Source organism: Ailuropoda melanoleuca, chromosome 16 (genome assembly GCF_002007445.2).
Source record: "Ailuropoda melanoleuca isolate Jingjing chromosome 16, ASM200744v2, whole genome shotgun sequence".
Taxonomy (NCBI): domain Eukaryota; kingdom Metazoa; phylum Chordata; class Mammalia; order Carnivora; family Ursidae; genus Ailuropoda; species Ailuropoda melanoleuca.
Genome location: NC_048233.1, coordinates 8252013 through 8267945, shown reverse-complemented (window position 1 = coordinate 8267945; position 15933 = coordinate 8252013). Strand labels below are relative to the sequence as shown.

At 40.7% G+C, this 15933-nt stretch overlaps 1 protein-coding gene across 5 annotated transcripts in view; it reads left to right on the top strand.

The window, feature by feature from the left end:
* Nucleotides 1-889: 889 nt before the first annotated feature.
* NECAP1 (NECAP endocytosis associated 1) overlaps nucleotides 890-15933 on the top strand; it is a 35993-nt gene continuing 20949 nt past the window's right edge. For 2 of the 5 annotated variants that reach the window (XM_034645768.1, XM_034645769.1), the window contains exons 1-8: nucleotides 890-1036; nucleotides 6780-6880; nucleotides 7037-7141; nucleotides 8026-8107; nucleotides 8924-9032; nucleotides 9119-9299; nucleotides 11251-11353; nucleotides 14823-14956. In XM_034645768.1, the coding sequence (XP_034501659.1) occupies nucleotides 942-1036; nucleotides 6780-6880; nucleotides 7037-7141; nucleotides 8026-8107; nucleotides 8924-9032; nucleotides 9119-9299; nucleotides 11251-11353; nucleotides 14823-14916 (870 nt within the window). In that variant the 5' untranslated portion in view covers nucleotides 890-941 and the 3' untranslated portion in view covers nucleotides 14917-14956. Of the gene's footprint in view, nucleotides 1037-6779; nucleotides 6881-7036; nucleotides 7142-8025; nucleotides 8108-8923; nucleotides 9033-9118; nucleotides 9300-11250; nucleotides 11354-11687; nucleotides 13406-14822; nucleotides 14957-15933 lie in introns of those variants that run through there. The other 3 variants (XM_034645770.1, XM_034645773.1, XM_034645771.1) reach the window with 3 other exon arrangements.

Below are 15933 nucleotides of genomic sequence, written 5' to 3'. Positions count from 1 at the left end.
CAGGTAGACTATTATTAAAGACAAGTTTTCAACCTGTCAGTATAATGAAGGGGCGAAGACCACTGCTATTGTATTCAGACAGACTTCAGTTCCTAACTTGGTTTTGACATCTATCCCTGCTAATTAAATTGGTTCAAAGTGATAGTGTTGTGGCAAGTTTACACGTGAAGTGTACAAACAACACATTTATGGGAAGAGTTCAGTAGGATTTATCATTACAACAGGATTTGGAGCAAACAGTGGGCATTAAATAATCCTTATTAGTCTTCGCGAAATTTATCAGTAAATGAGTTGGTCCCATTTAAGAGTTTAAGAGGTTCACATTTTCCAAAAAGATAACCAGAATGCACACTGAAAGTGCGGCAAACTATTTCAACAGGTGCTGTTCTGTAAAATCCGAGATTAAAAGGTGCTATTAGGCAACTAGTCAGGCTGGCATTTTTAACATTTAGACGCTGGAGGATTAAAATTCACCGTGCCTACGACTGGATTGTATATTTACTGTAGGTACCCGGTTCGGGATTACCAACAGGTAGATAATCCTTTTCTGCTGGGAAACGATGGTTAAAAAGTGGTTTTTGTCAGAAAAAAACTCCCCAGGTTTCAAGACGGTTCTCCTCTCTAAGCACTGCAGGTACCTGCCTGCAGCAAGATGGCGCTTTCCCCAATCACCTTTCGGGAATGGAGATTTCCATAACGCGGGTCACGCTCTGGAAAGGCCGTTTTGCCATTACCCAAGATGGCGAACTGCGCAGCTTCACGGTTTCCAGGTTTCAATATGGCTTCCCCAACCCGTATCTCTGGAGGTTAATCTCAGAAACCAAACTAAAATAGCGCGGAAGAAGCGTAAGCGGAAGCTGTGCTCAACCCAACTTCCCACCCCCGCGCGTTCGCGCCCGTCCCTACGTCCCGCCCCCGGTGGCGCGGAGCGCAGAGCCAAGATGGCGGCGGAGTTGGAGTATGAGTCTGTTCTGTGTGTGAAGCCAGACGTTAGCGTCTACCGGATTCCTCCCCGGGCCTCTAACCGCGGTTACAGGTACTAACCCCGAGGCACTGCAGTACGCGCATACCGGGTCGGGGATGACAGATTCCTCCTCGGGTAGCACGCTGCGAGTCCCTTGCCACTGCCCCCTCTGGGTTGTCACCTTGCTAGTCTTCCCACCTGCGTTGTTAACCGCCCTGCCCTCCTGTTCTTTCCCCGCTGTGGAATGCCAGCCTGGTTATCCGCTGCTTAAAAAAAAAAAAAACCCCACAAAAAACCCCACTACTGTCTGTGTCCTCCCACCCCTCTTCCCTTGGGCCCCTCTGGGTTACCCATCTGCTCCCCATCGTCCACATCCAGTTGTGCCTGCCCCGTTGCCGGTCACTTTTAGTTCGGTTTTTTCCTGCGTCCTTCAGTTTGTCACCCTTGTCGAAATCCCCTCCCGTCCACCCTCTCATACACATTTCCAGTACCCCGTGCGCTTTTGTGGGTGGTCGTTGTATTGGCCATTCTGTAAGTGATACAGTTTATCTTCTGTGCTGTTGTCAGTCTGGCTACCAAATATCATCCACCATTTGGCTTTCTTTTCAGTTCTTTTGCTAATGGGTAAAGGTTATGATTATAGGTTTTCCAGTGGTTGTCCATTGTTTCTTTTTAGTACATTTTCTTGATAATTACATAGTGTTTTCAATCCCCCCGCCCCCTTAACCTCTCCCATAGCTTTTTCTCTCCAGAGTTAATGCAACATTTTCTCTGTAGGGCTAACTAATCACCTTGTAATCCAATAAGGGTGAGGTTCTGAGGATGCTGTAAGAAGTCATGAAGTCAGGTAGTGGAAAGAGTTATCATGTTAACTGGGTTACATGTTAAGAAAATATGAGAATTACCCCTGACAACAGCTATATGATTTGGGACAAATCTCTTAACCTTTCCAAGTCTTAGTTTTCTCATCTGTGAAATAGGAAAAAAGAAGTTAATGATAGTAAAACCTGCTCTAGTTATGTATCTCACAGAAGTTTTTGCAGGATTAAATGAAATAATATAATAAATGTGAAAGAATTTAGGAAACAGTAAAGTAGCATGTAAATATGTAAGATACTGTTCTTAGTGTTGTTCTGTGATCCACATCACTATCAAGATTTTCCTCTTGGCACTTATTATTACTTTGGCTGTTGTCCTCCTTCTGTGTCCATTATTTTGCCTCCTTACTGGAGGTTCATTCATTATGAATCAGTATCTTTATGCTTGCTGACCTGTGTAGTAGACCCTGTAGGTTGTACCTTTTGGCAAAAAGGTAGTCCTAACTCCAGTCTTTCAGTCAGACTCCAAGTTGACTGTGAATATGAATCCACATGCCTTTTGATGATAGTTACGGGTAAGTAAGATGTGTGACTCAGCTGAAACATCACCTTCCTTGCGAAGCCCCCCATTGACCCTTCCAGAACGGCTTTGGTATGTTCTGTGTGTGCTTCCATAACACCTGTGCTTATCTCAACCATAGTGAGTGAGTGCTCTGCCTTCTGTATTGTAATTGATTGCTTGATCTGTTTCTCTAGACTAGTTACGAACAACTTGCGGTCTTTTCTAATTTTATAGTACCAGGGTCTAGTACAGTGTCTGGCATGTAGTGGGTACTCTGTAAACATGGAAGAAATTAGTAGATTACACTTAATCACAGCAGTTAGCATTGCTTGAACTATTAAATAAGGTGAAATAGCGCATGATTTCCAGCTTTAGTAGTTAAGACTTCCTAAAGGATATGATACACCATAAAGTGGGGTTCTCTTCTTTTTCTTCTGCTTTAAGGTTTTTTTAAAAGACCTTCCTTCTGTCACCCATCTGCATTCTCTGCCTTCACTTCCTAGTTTATCTATAGCCTTTTATCCTTATGTCTGTTAACAGCACTGAGCCATCAAAAGTTTCCCAGTTTTCCTCTTTTTCTTGTTATCTGTTTTCCATGCTTATTATTGACATTTCTTATCCCCCAAAAGGCATTTTATCATTAGCCACTCTTACTATAGTGAATGAAGAGAGCTGCACTAAGTTTGCATTGAGATTCCCATTTATTTGCTTTTGGCAAGACACTTAACTCTTTTTTTTTTTCTTTAAAGATTTTATTTATTTGAGAGAACGAGAGAGCACACAAGCAGGGGGAGCAGCAGAGGGAGAAGGAGAAGCAGACTCCCCACTGAGCTGGGAGCCCGACTCAGGGCTAGGTCCCAGGACCCTGGGATCATGACCCGAGCCAAAGGCAGACACTTAACCAACTGGGCCAACCCAGGCACCCTGACACTTAATTCTTTTGAACTCTGGTTTCCTTATTTGTAAAAATGGATATAATACTACCTTGCAATATCCTCTCACTTAGTTTTCATAAGAATGGGTGTAATGCTTGTCATGTAATAGGTGCTTGATAAATATTACTTTTATATCTTTTTGTTTGCCTGATCTTCTTGTTTACAGAATCCATTTTACATTATGAACGTGACTACTTCTTTAGGCTGCAATTTAAAGAAAAACTGGGCTTTTTAGGAAGCAGGGGGAATACTTGGTTTGAGCGACTAATAAGATTAGAGGGAATGAATGACTTTGATTCACCTAGTGTGAGCTCTTGCTTCTCAGGCTTTCACTGACAATTTAGGTCGATAAGAAAGTTATAAATGATTAAGACATAGTTTCCCAACCTATAAAACTGTTTTTATATTCATCACTGCCCTTCTCCTCAGCTAAATCAATAGTAAACTTAATAGTCTTTTAATGTAGTTAGAAGAATGCTGGATTTTGAAATTAAGCATTATTATTACTGTGTTACTGTTCTTCACTTAGAGATGATAGGCTTTTCGTGCCTATTCCATATGGTGGCTGTAAGGATTTCTTACTGAGGTAAATGAAGAATTGTGAAGTCAGTTCGGAAGACCAGCGAAACCAAGAGTTCCTCAGGCCAGGTTTGGGAGTGGGAAAGGAACTAAGGCTCAGGGCTGAGGGAAACTGCTGCTGGGAATGTCCATTCACTTACTGAGAATGTGTTAAATATTGGCCACTAGACACGCAAGGAACCTGTCCCAGGAAACACATCTAGTAGGTTTGTCCCTATTATATTCAATACACTATGTTTAGCTCATGGGGGCATGATAGAAGTAATGACTCATTTAAAAAAATTAAAATACAGGGCCCTTTAGAGCATTGTAGTCTGTATCAGATTCAAGTACTTGAGCGTCTTTGAGGCAGGGTATCAAGAGGAGGACATGACAAAGATTTGTCTTAGAAATCCTGTTCAAAACCTGTGCTAATTTTCATTTTCTCCTTTCCACTTTTTGCTTACCATTTTGTTAAGTTTATTTTTATTTAGATATACCTTAGTGTTACCTTTCTAACTTGCAAGTATTCGTCTTCAGGTTTCTAAGGGATGGATTTTTGTTTTGTTTTTACAATTTTATTTTATTTATTTTATTATTTTTTAAGACTTTATTTATTTATTTGACAGAGAGACAGCCAGCAAGAGAGGGAACACAAGTAGGGGGAGTGGAAGAGGAGGAAGCAGGCTCCCAGGAGGGAGCCCGATGCGGGCTTGATCCCAGATCCCAGGACGCTGGGATCACGCCCTGAGCCAAAGGCAGACGCTTAACAACTGAGCCACACAGGCGCCCCATACAATTTTATTTTTAAGTAATCTCTGCACCCAAGGTGGGCCTTGAACTCACAACCCTGAAATCGAGAGTCACATGCTCTACTGAATGAGACAGCCAGGTGTCCCAGGATGAGTTATTAATAACTTTTAACTTTGCCCTCTCTTTTCCACACGCTGACAAAACAAAATCACAAATGCATTGCTTTGTAAAATTGGTCATATTTAAATAATGTCTTAGATTTCATTCAAATTCATTTATCATACAGATTGTAGGTATTCAGTATTTTGTAATGTTTCCATGGACGTTGGTATCTCTAGCCCACATGTCTTTCCTAAACTCCAGACTCATATTCAAATGCCTTCTCTATATCTTTGCGTGAAAATCTGTTTGACATCTCAAACTCTGCATATTCAAAACTGAATTCCTGATCTTTCTTCCCAGACATGCTCTACCTCTAGCCTTTCTAGCTCAGTTATTGGCAGCTCCTTTGCTCAGGCTAAAATCTTCAGAGTCATCCTTGACTTCTCTCTTTCCTTCGACCTCACATTAAATCCATTAGAAAATCCTGCTTGTTTACTTTAAATATATCCAGAATCTAGCCACTTCATCAGCTGCTCTCTCTTCCTAGTCACCGTGATGACTCCTAGATTACTGCACTAGTCTCTAAACTAATTCCTGTGCTTCAGCACTTAACGTCCCTACCTTGCTTCTGCACACAACAGACAGTAATCATTTTACAATAAAAAGAAGATTGGGCTACTGGGTGGCTCAGTAGGTTAAACATCCAGCTTTTGATTTTGGCTCAGGTCATGATCATCTCAGGGTCGGGGGATCAAGCCCTGTGTTTGGCTCCACACTCAGCAGGGAGTCTCTGCTTGAGATTCTCTCCCTCCCTCTCTTTCTCTCTCAAATAAATAAATAAGTCTTTAAAAAAAATAACTACTCTCTTAAAACAAAAGGAAGATCATGTTTCACCTCTGCTTAAAACCTGTCATGGCTTCTCCTTCACTAAGAGTCAAAGCCAAAGTTCTTACAAGGCCTATAAAATTTGGCCCTCTGTTATCTCTCCCATTTCATCTCTAAATTTATTTTATTCTCACTGCAGTGGCTTCCTTTTTTTGAGGGCAAACATTCCAGACGGACTCCCACCTTAGCACCTTTGCACTGATTGTTCCAATCCTGGAATAGCTCCCTTCCTCCAATATCTGCATGATTAACTTTCTTGCTTCCTTTACATTTTTGCTCACATTTCACCAAGTTAATAAGGTCTCCGCAGCCATCTTCTTGAACGCTGCAACCTGTTTACTCTCCCACTACCCTCCCAGTTTCCCTTTTCTGCCTCTGCATTTTCTTTTTACTTTAGCACTTATCATCTTCTGAGATACTAATTATTTTGCTTATTTTTTATGTTTGTTTTTATTATCTGTTTTCTATTATAATGTAAACCTCATAAGTGTAGGAGTCTTTGTTTTGTTCATTCACTGTTGTATTCCAAGCACCTAGAACAGTGCCTGTGACTTAATACATACTCTGTAAATATTGGTTGAATTCAATGAAAGATGATGATAATTTAGGGATTTGGGAAGACCTCTCTTACCCAGTGTAATTCATTTAGGAGAGTTGTTACCTGATCAGTAAAACATTATTATATAAATTATTATCTATGGTATGGAAATAGTATCATGAGAATTTTAAAAAATTGCTTATATTTTTACTTCACATGTTTTTATTGATGCTTATTATATAATCCTTACATAGTAAGGATTTGTTTGCTTTGGGCTGTATGTAATAATGAGGCATCTATGTAGAGGGGGTCATGAGTTATTCTTATTGATTATTTAATAGGTAGAAAGAATAAGCAACCCATGGGGCACCTGGGTAGCTTAGTCAAGTTAAGCGATCCCGGGGTCCTGGGATCGAGCCCCGCATCAGGCTCCTCTGCTGGGAGCCTGCTTCTTCCTTTCCCACTCCCTCTGCTTGTGTTTCCTCTCTTGCTGGCTGTCTCTCTGTCAAATAAATAAATAAAATATTTAAAAAAAAGAAAAAGAAAGAAAGAAAAGAAAGAATAAGCAACCCAGGACAGTGAAACAGAAATACGGCAAGTGATTGTGTGTAGGTTTTTAGTAATTAAAGACATGGACCTGAGACTTCCTATTTTCCTATCCTAGGGCATCTGACTGGAAATTAGACCAGCCCGATTGGACTGGTCGCCTCCGAATCACTTCAAAAGGGAAGATCGCTTATATCAAACTTGAGGATAAAGTTTCAGGTAGTCTGTTCTGGTGACTCTCTAACATATTAAGAGTACTAGTTTCATGCATTTTTTAAGTACATTTAAGTTGGGGACTGGAGTGGAAATACTTGTGAACTGGAGTTTTAGATTTTTGCTTTCTTTGCTCAAAGAAGTCTTTTTCTTACCTGTCAGGGGAGCTCTTTGCTCAGGCACCAGTAGAACAATATCCTGGTATTGCTGTGGAGACAGTAACAGATTCCAGCCGCTACTTTGTAATCCGGATCCAGGATGGTACTGGTAAGGAATCTGGGATTTTGAATGGGATGAGATTAGGAAAATAGGTAATGCACTTCAATGAAACTATGTCCTAATTGCATTTATCTTACTCCAGTTTACTAAATTTTTCCTGTCCTTTCTCCATAGTTAACTATAGTTGCTAAAGGACAAGGATTAACATGTTATTTGTAATAGATGTGAACACAAGTTCAAGACATCATGATTAACAGGTAGACATAAATAAAATGTCTAGCTAACCAAAGAATTAACACATATTGCCCATTCATTCATTGTTTTTGGTGGGACTGTCTTAAATCATCTGCAGTCATTCTCCATCTTTTCTCCATAGTCTGTATCAGAGTTGTTAAACTTTTTCTGTTCGGAGATAGTAAATATTTTAGATTTTTGTTCTCTATTGTAGCTACTGAATTCTGCTGATGTAATATGAAAGCAGCCATAGATAAGATGTAAACAAATTGGGGGCGCCTGGGTGGCTCAGTCGTTAAGCGTCTGCCTTCGGCTCAGGGCGTGATCCCGGTGTTCTGGGATCGAGCCCCACATTGGGCTCCTCTGCTGGGAGCCTGCTTCTTCCTCTCCCACTCCCCCTGCCTGTGTTCCCTCTCTCGCTGGCTGTCTCTCTCTGTCAAATGAATAAATAAAATCTTTAAAAAAAAAAAAAGATGTAAACAAATTGGTGTATCTGTGTTACAGTAAAATGTTACTTACAAAGACAAGGGATGGTAGCATTTGGCCCTTGGGTTCTGTGTAGTTTGTAGACCCCTGGACTGTGAGAAAATGTTTCACATTCACAGCCTTGATCTAGTTAAGGTAACTGTTAGTTTTCACTGGGTGGAATTTTCACTAAGGGACACTTCCTATTCTGAGTATTCCTGTCTCTTTCGCAGGGCGTAGTGCTTTCATTGGCATTGGCTTCACAGATCGGGGTGATGCTTTTGACTTTAATGTCTCCTTGCAAGATCACTTCAAGTGAGTGAAACTGTGTTAAATGGTTTTGGAAGTGCTCCTTTTCAGTTGAATGGGCACAATCTCTTTTACATCCTGGTTTCTGTATTTGATAAACTAGTTCATTATGAATTTGAATCTTCCCATTTGCTGTTTCCCTACCTTATCTTTGTATCTGCTCTGTCCTTTCCTTATAGCTTGGAATATGTTTTTGGCGCCTTGTACAGTGTTTTGAGATGTTTTTGCTTATGTCTGTGGGGAATTGGCACTTGCTTTTAAGTGGCTGAGGGAGGCATACAATAATAGCAGGACTGTATGGGAGATAAGTGGGGAGTTGTGTGCCCGTTTTGTTACTTTGTGTAGCTGACGTATTTTATGCCTGTTTTGACATTTCTTCGGCCCACCTGCCTGGTTTTGGCACAGCTGTGGTGCATAGCACCGTGCATACTGTCAGCTTCCTACTTCAAGGGCAGGCATAGGCATAACTCTGCTTTTCTGTCTCAGAACTCTGAAATTGTGGAAGTCCACTCAGTTGGCACACGTATGCAGCCTGGAAGGACTGAGGAATTAACGCTCCCTCAGGGGCAGCCCTCAGCCATTGAGGATGGGAATTGACAGCTAAATGGCCTCCTTTGGAGGGACAAGTTAAATACGTATTCCTCAGTGCTGTTGAACCCTGTTACCCTCTTTCATGGCTTTTCTTCCTTTCCTTCCTCATTCTTATGTTCCTCACTCTACTTTCTGGAATCTGTTCCACATAAGTTAGTTATATTCACATTTGTGTGTCAGACTCTGCTTTCCGTTAATCCCAAATTAAGATAATTTACTCTTTTACTGAAGGTGGGTAAAGCAGGAATCTGAGATTTCCAAAGAATCTCAAGACATGGACAATCGTCCCAAGTTGGATCTGGGCTTTAAGGAAGGACAGACCATCAAGTTGAGTATTGGGGTAAGTATGGTTTCTTTTTCCCACTCCCTATATTTCTTTAATAAGCTTGTGACGTTTTCTTTATCTTCTCTGTTTTCTCTTTGTAGAACATTACAACTAAGAAAGGAGGTGCTTCTAAGCCCAAGACTACAGGAACTGGGGGCCTGAGCTTGCTCCCACCTCCACCTGGAGGCAAAGTCACTATTCCCCCACCGTCCTCCGTTGCCATCAGCAATCATGTCACTCCACCACCCATTCCAAAATCTAACCATGGAGGTAGTGATGCTGGTAAATCTATTACTTTTAGCTTTGAGAAATCATCATATTTTAGGTTTTAATTGGGTAGCACCTGCTTGCCAAGGAGTGTGTTGATGTTTTTGCTATTAAATGGCACTTGGTACTGACAAGGGGATGCTGGCAGCCTCTAGTAAGGAATTAAAGCTTTTCTAGTGAACTGAGAGTCATGGTATTTGGTAGGTTCTTTGTCAGAAAATGAGTAGATATTAAAAACTGTTTTCTTCATTGTACCTTGGTTAGATGCTAGTAGGTCTGAGAGTCAGATGGAATAAGATTTTGGTCAAAGCTCTGCTATTTTATATATGAATGTATTTGGTAACATTACTTACAGTTTTTTGTCTCAATAGACTTTTTTTTTTAAAGATTTTATTTAAGGGGCGCCTGGGTGGCTCAGTTAGTTAAGCGTCAGCTTTTGGCTCAGGTCATGATCCTGGGGTCCTGGGATTGAGCCCCACATTAAGGTCTCTGCTCGGTGGGGAGTCTGCTTCTTCCTCTCCCTCTGCCTCCCACTCCCCCTACTTGGTGCTCGCTCGCTCGCTGTCTGTCAAATAATTAAATAAAATCTTAAAAAAAAAAAAGATTTCATTTGAGAGAGAGAGCGAGCACGAGGGGGAAGGGGATGAGTGAGAGGGAGAAGCAGACTCCCTGTTGAGCAGGGAGCCCAACATGGGGCTTGATCCCAGGACCTTGGGATCATGACCTGAGCTGAAGGCAGGTGCTTAACCAACTGAGCCACTCAGGCACCCCTGTCTTCAATATCTTATCTGTAAAATGGAGACTTAAAATTACCCCAGGATTGTAAAGGAGAAATGATGTGACACCACCTAGCACAGTCCCTGGAACATTGTAGCCATTCAGTAAAAGTTTTTTTTTTTTTTTTTTTTTTTTTTAATCTTTTTTGTTTCTTCACAAAGGCAGTTGGGAGAAAATTAGACAGCATCTGGGTTTGTGAATACATTTTCACTCTTCTGTACTATCTGGTGGGAAAAAGAATAGATAGAGTTATTTCCATTTCAAGAATGAGAACATTAGAACTTGGAAAGGAGTTTTCCGAAGATTAGGGAAGCAGGTATTAGAATCTGTAGTTTAACTTGACGTATTTTGGGGATGCAGAGCATTCATATCATTGATTGCTGAGAGTAAACTTTCTCTTTCTGGAATTTTGAGGTAAACGGTTATAACCTACTTTTTTTCACAAGTGTCTCCAGAAGGCACTGGGGTTAATGTCTAAGATTTACTTTAATTTTTTTGAATTGAGTTTTTTAAGGTAATTGTAGATTCACGTGTAGTTGTAAAAAATAACACAACGAAATCCTGTGTACCCTTTACTCAGTTCCCCTAAATGGTAACATTTGCAAAATCAAAGTCAAATATCACCGGGAAATTGACATCAATACCTTCTACTGATCTTATTTAGATTTCCCCAGATTTATGTGTTCTCATTTGTGTGAATGTTTTTAGTTCTTTGCACTTTTATCATGTGTAGGTTCCTGGATCCATCACCATGGTCAGGATACAGAACAGCTCCATCAGTACAAGGATCGCGTATAACCTGCATCCTGCCCTGTACCCCCTCACTAACCCTAGGCAATCACTAATCTCTTCTCCATCTCTATTTTGTCGCTTCGTGAATGTTATGTAAATGGAATCATAGAGTATGTAACATTTGAGGATTGGCTCTTTCCACTCAGCATACTTCCCTTGAGATTCATCCAAGTTGTGTATATCAGTAGTTTTTCTTTATTGCTGGGTGTGGATGTACCACAGTGTGTTTAACCATCACCCATGGAAAGACGTCTGGGTTCGTTTCCAGTTTTTGGCTGTTACAAATAAAGCTGGAGTGAACATTTGTGTATAGATTTTTGTGGGAGCATAAGTTTTTATTTCTGAGATTTTTGTTATGTTTCCCTTTTCTGTTCTCTTCTCTTTACTGTGCATTCAGATATCCTTTTAGATTTGGATTCTCCTGCTCCCGTCACGACACCAGCACCAGCTCCGGTTTCTGCAAGCAATGACTTGTGGGGAGACTTCAGTACTGCATCCAGGTATGAGCCTAGTGAGACCACCATACTCTCAGTCAAGGTACAGAGGATATGTTACAGTCAAATGAAATCTTGACCTGGGAGAGCAGGGCATTTGCAGGTCCTAGAGAGTCTTTGGCAGGAATTCTAGGTAAGGAAGTGGAGGAGTGCTGGGGACGGTGGGGTGAGAAAGCTGTAGGATGAAGTTTGAGTGGGCTATTTCAGGCCTTGATAAGCAGAATTTCTGTGAGGCATAGTTTTAGAAATTCTGGGCAGTAATTTCTTGGAAGCTATTATGTGAAGAATGGAGTAGCTATCCTAATTCCTTTGGCTTTCTCTCTGTTCTCCTGTCTTGCAGCTCTGTTCCAAACCAGGCACCACAGCCATCCAACTGGGTCCAGTTCTGAATAGCATTGGCAGGACATTAAGGACAGACTTGAAGAAAAAAATGACCTTGAGGGCACCAGTCTGTGAGGGAAGCTAGGAACCCCTTCTCTCCCCAGCACCAAAATTACTGGACAATCTTTTTCATAGCTTCTCCATTGCATTCAAGCTGGTTTATGTCACTCCCCTATGTTGTTACTTGCTGTACAGCCAAGAAAGTATCTCTTATCTCCTGTTCACTATTAAAGCAGGGGAATAATGGCTCTACCATACTTGTGGCTGACTATGCAGGGCTCAGGAGGCCAGGTTTCTTTGCAGGGGAAATGAACTCTACCATCTGTAAAATTTTTCTCCACCTTTTCAATTCTTGAACTTATTTCCGAATCATCTCATGACCCTGTGTGCCCTATTTAGCAATTTCAGGGGAAACAGAAACCTTGAAATTTCCTTTTCCATTAACCGAAGACCCTAAAAATGGACTGACTGACCTCAGTGTTTACAAATTCAGAGTTTTGATAGGGATAGGTATGAAGAAAGACCTGTTTCTGGGGTCTGTGTTACATATCCTCCTTCAGGCTTATCCTGTTCAGTGAACATCCAGTGCCAGGTGTAGCTCCGTCACCCTCTCATGTGTTTACATGTTTCTTCCTGTGCTCAGAGGGTTTTGTTGAGATGGCACTTTCACTGTTCTTTTGTTTGCTGAATGATGCAACATCTTTGACCAGTGGGTGTCTCTTGGGTGAAGGAGGTTCAAGGGGCCGTGTTTCCCAAGTTATGTTGTAGAGAAGCGTTTACTTTCTTGCAGCTCCATCTGGTTGCTGCATTTGAAGTGTGGCATTACTTTGTATTTGCCCCATTATTTGACCTGAAGTTGAAGGGTTTAGAGTTTTTAACCGGATATGTAGAGCAGAGGGGTTGAAAGCATGTAACTTTCTTTCAGTACCCGTATTGCCTTGCTGCCTGGGTATCTGGCCCCTTTCCATAAACATTTATCTTTCAGTCCATCTAGCTCTTCAGTACAAAGCTGCTGTTACCTACATCGTCATCTGTGAAGGAAGTCGGAGAGTCCATGGCGCTAGCTGGGATAGGTTTGCCTGAGTGATGGCCTTGATAAACCGTCACCCGGTGTATCTCAGAAGCAAGTTGCTCTCCCACCACTTTCCCTTCCCTCTACCCCACCATTCCTTTTACGATGCTGTGAAGAGAGTTCCCTTTCTTAGATGAACGGGCACTATCTATTTTGTGTGTTAATGGGCAGTTTTGAGGATGAAATGGGAGGATATAATTTCTTCCCTTAGCACTTCTTTGGACATGTACACTCTGGCTGAAGGGAGTCTTATATTTAGTTTCAAAATATATCCTCTCTCCTGCATTTCCTTCCTGACTCTTTTTTAACTTTGGGTCCATTTTTTTTTCATTGCCTCCTGTTCCAGGCAGCTCTTTTCTTACAGAGCCATGGCAGGACCTTTTAAAATTCCAATAGAAAACACTAAATGGAAAGTTCTGTAGAATCACTAGTGACTAACTACTGGGAACCTATTTTCTCAATCTTCCTCCATGTTGTGTTCTTTGTATTCTCAAGATGATAATATATTATGTATTTGAATTGCTGAAAAATTGAAATTTAAAATATATGTATATAAAGCATATGCTGTATTGGTGCAATAATGGTAATTAAAATGTGGAAAAAGGTAGTGTGTCCTTTATCTTTTAATTTGCCTATTTCAGTGCCTTTTAAATTTAACTGACCCAATATAAATGGGCCAGTAGGTAATAAACAGACATTTTACATCTACTACTCTTTGTAATAGAAAGAAATAGGGCTTTTAAGTTCAGGTTAGACTTCTGCCCTCATGGTTCTAAACCCACAGAGCAATCCTTACAGAGGTCATTGATATGAATTATTTATTTGCTGGTATAGTCCATTTCATTTACTTCAGATTGTCTTCATGACCTAGGCCACCTCTCACATCCCAGAACTATAAGCAGCATAAATGAGGGGAATCGGTTTAAGAGATGGAACAAAAGTTAGAGCCGTAGACTGTGGAAGCCAGAAGGATCTTGGAGTTCTCATTCAGTGATGTTCACAGAAGGTGAATCAGAAAGATACATGTGCTTGCTGTGTGTGTGTGTGTGTGTGTGTGTGTGTGTGTGTGTGTGTGTTAATAAAGTAATAACACACTGCTCCTTCCAGAGGTTCTGATGCACCTCCTCCATTTGCTTTCCTAGAGTAGGGCCTAGATGGCTTTCCCAACCATGGCCTTTATTACCGACCGAGGTGGTGAGTCACTGTCATTGATAGAAGTGTATCATAAACCTCAGGTTTTATTTGGGGAAGAATATGGACAATTTTTTTTTTTTTAGCTCAGTCCCCTCAGTTAATGCTTTTGTATCTACCTTCACAGTTGTAGTGTGAGCTTGTATTACTCTACTTACTCCGTTCTGATAACCTTCTAGGCAGTTGGCCTCCCTCTAGCTTTCTTTTCCTCCAGCTCCAATTCAGCTTACCTGTTGCCAACAGAATCATCTTCCTACACCGAGCCCTGCTCGCGCCCTTTCTTCCCCATCTCATTGTCTTTAATGATTTTCCTTTGCTTATAGAATAAAGTCCATAGTACCATTTCATCCCCAACTCTGTTTTCCCTTCCACTCATAGTATGCTTCTGGAATTAGGGTACTAGTCATTCTTCAGATGCCATTAGTGCCATGAGCACTGAATGCTTGCTAAAATTCCCTCTGCCTAGAAAGCTTCCTGCCTGTTGAAATCCTTTCCATTTCATAAAGCTCGTGTAAATACTGCTTCATGAAATGTCACCTGTCCTCCCAATCTGCAAAATGATCTCATTTTGATTGGGTTGCTTTTGAAATTCTCTTTCTTATTAGTTTGTAAACTCTCTGAATATAAAGACCATGTCTTCATTTTTAATCTACTCACTGTACTTCCTGTATACCTTTCTATATAGTCGGTGCTCATTAAATACTTGTTCAATTAACAGTGATTTCAGTGAAATAGGACTAGAAATCAGAAAATTGGGTGTTTTCCTTTTACTCATTTTTAGGATTGTTCCTCTCTACATGAAATAAGTATTCCTTATATGTTTTGTCATAGTTGCAGAAAATCTCATTTATGTGCTCCAGAGTCTGTCAGTGGGATCAGAAAAGCAGTGACGAAGAAAAATTTTACTCTGGTACTTTCCCTATGACCTGGGAAAAGAAAGACAACATTGTAAAGCACAGCTGTCGGTGGGTTTGGTAGCTTACTGTCTTATTTTGATTATTATAACTGTCTAAGATTACATTGCACTTTGGTTATATTTTAGTTATTTTCCAGCTTCTAAAAAATCCATTTCTGTTATTACCTCTTAACGGTACATGAAGAGAATACGTATGGTTTGTGACTAGAGGATTCCTACTCAGGAGCTCCCCATCAATCATAAACTGTCTTGAGAAAGAAAGGAAAAACGAAGAGAGTTATCTTTACTTCCAGGTCCCTTAGGTCAGGAGGATGTATATAGCCCTGTGATTGTTTTCACAGAAAATTTATGGTTTGGCATTTATTTCAGATTTTGCAGTAGTCATTTTCAGTCCCCTTTTGAAAGATAACAAGATACAGGGGTAGTATGTTTTTTAAAAAGCTCTGCTATTCTTGAATTGCCTGTATTGGAGCCGGGTGTAAAGTAATGGTCTGCAGTGAGCTCATGTTCTGCCTTATCGGTCTGAGGATAGTGTCATCCCCTCAATTAAATACAATAATACATTAAGACCTATTGTGGATTACTCGCTTTTTAATATTTTCTTTCTTCTTATGTGTGCTTTGCCATTGAACCTGTAATAGGAAAGAAGGCATCGAAGCACTTTCTGTGAATGCTTAATCTGGCTGCATGTCAGCATGGGACCACTAGAGGGCGAGCTCCCTCTAGCGACTCTTGCACAACTGTAGGAAATACTGCCCAGATATCCTGGTGACAGGGAAGGTGTTTAAAAAGAAAGACATAAAAGAAAGACTCAAGGGACATATCTATGTAGTCTAAACATGCATTTGATGCAAAGTTTGTTGGGAATGTAGAAAAATTGCTGTTTAGGTAGGCAGAAAATGAAGTAGAGTAAGACTTTCTTTAAATACTAAATAAATATTTGGGGAATATACTTACTAATTTTAATGACCCCCCCATCAAAATAGATGATTAATAGGTAGGAAAGTGTAGTAGTGGTTATGAGCA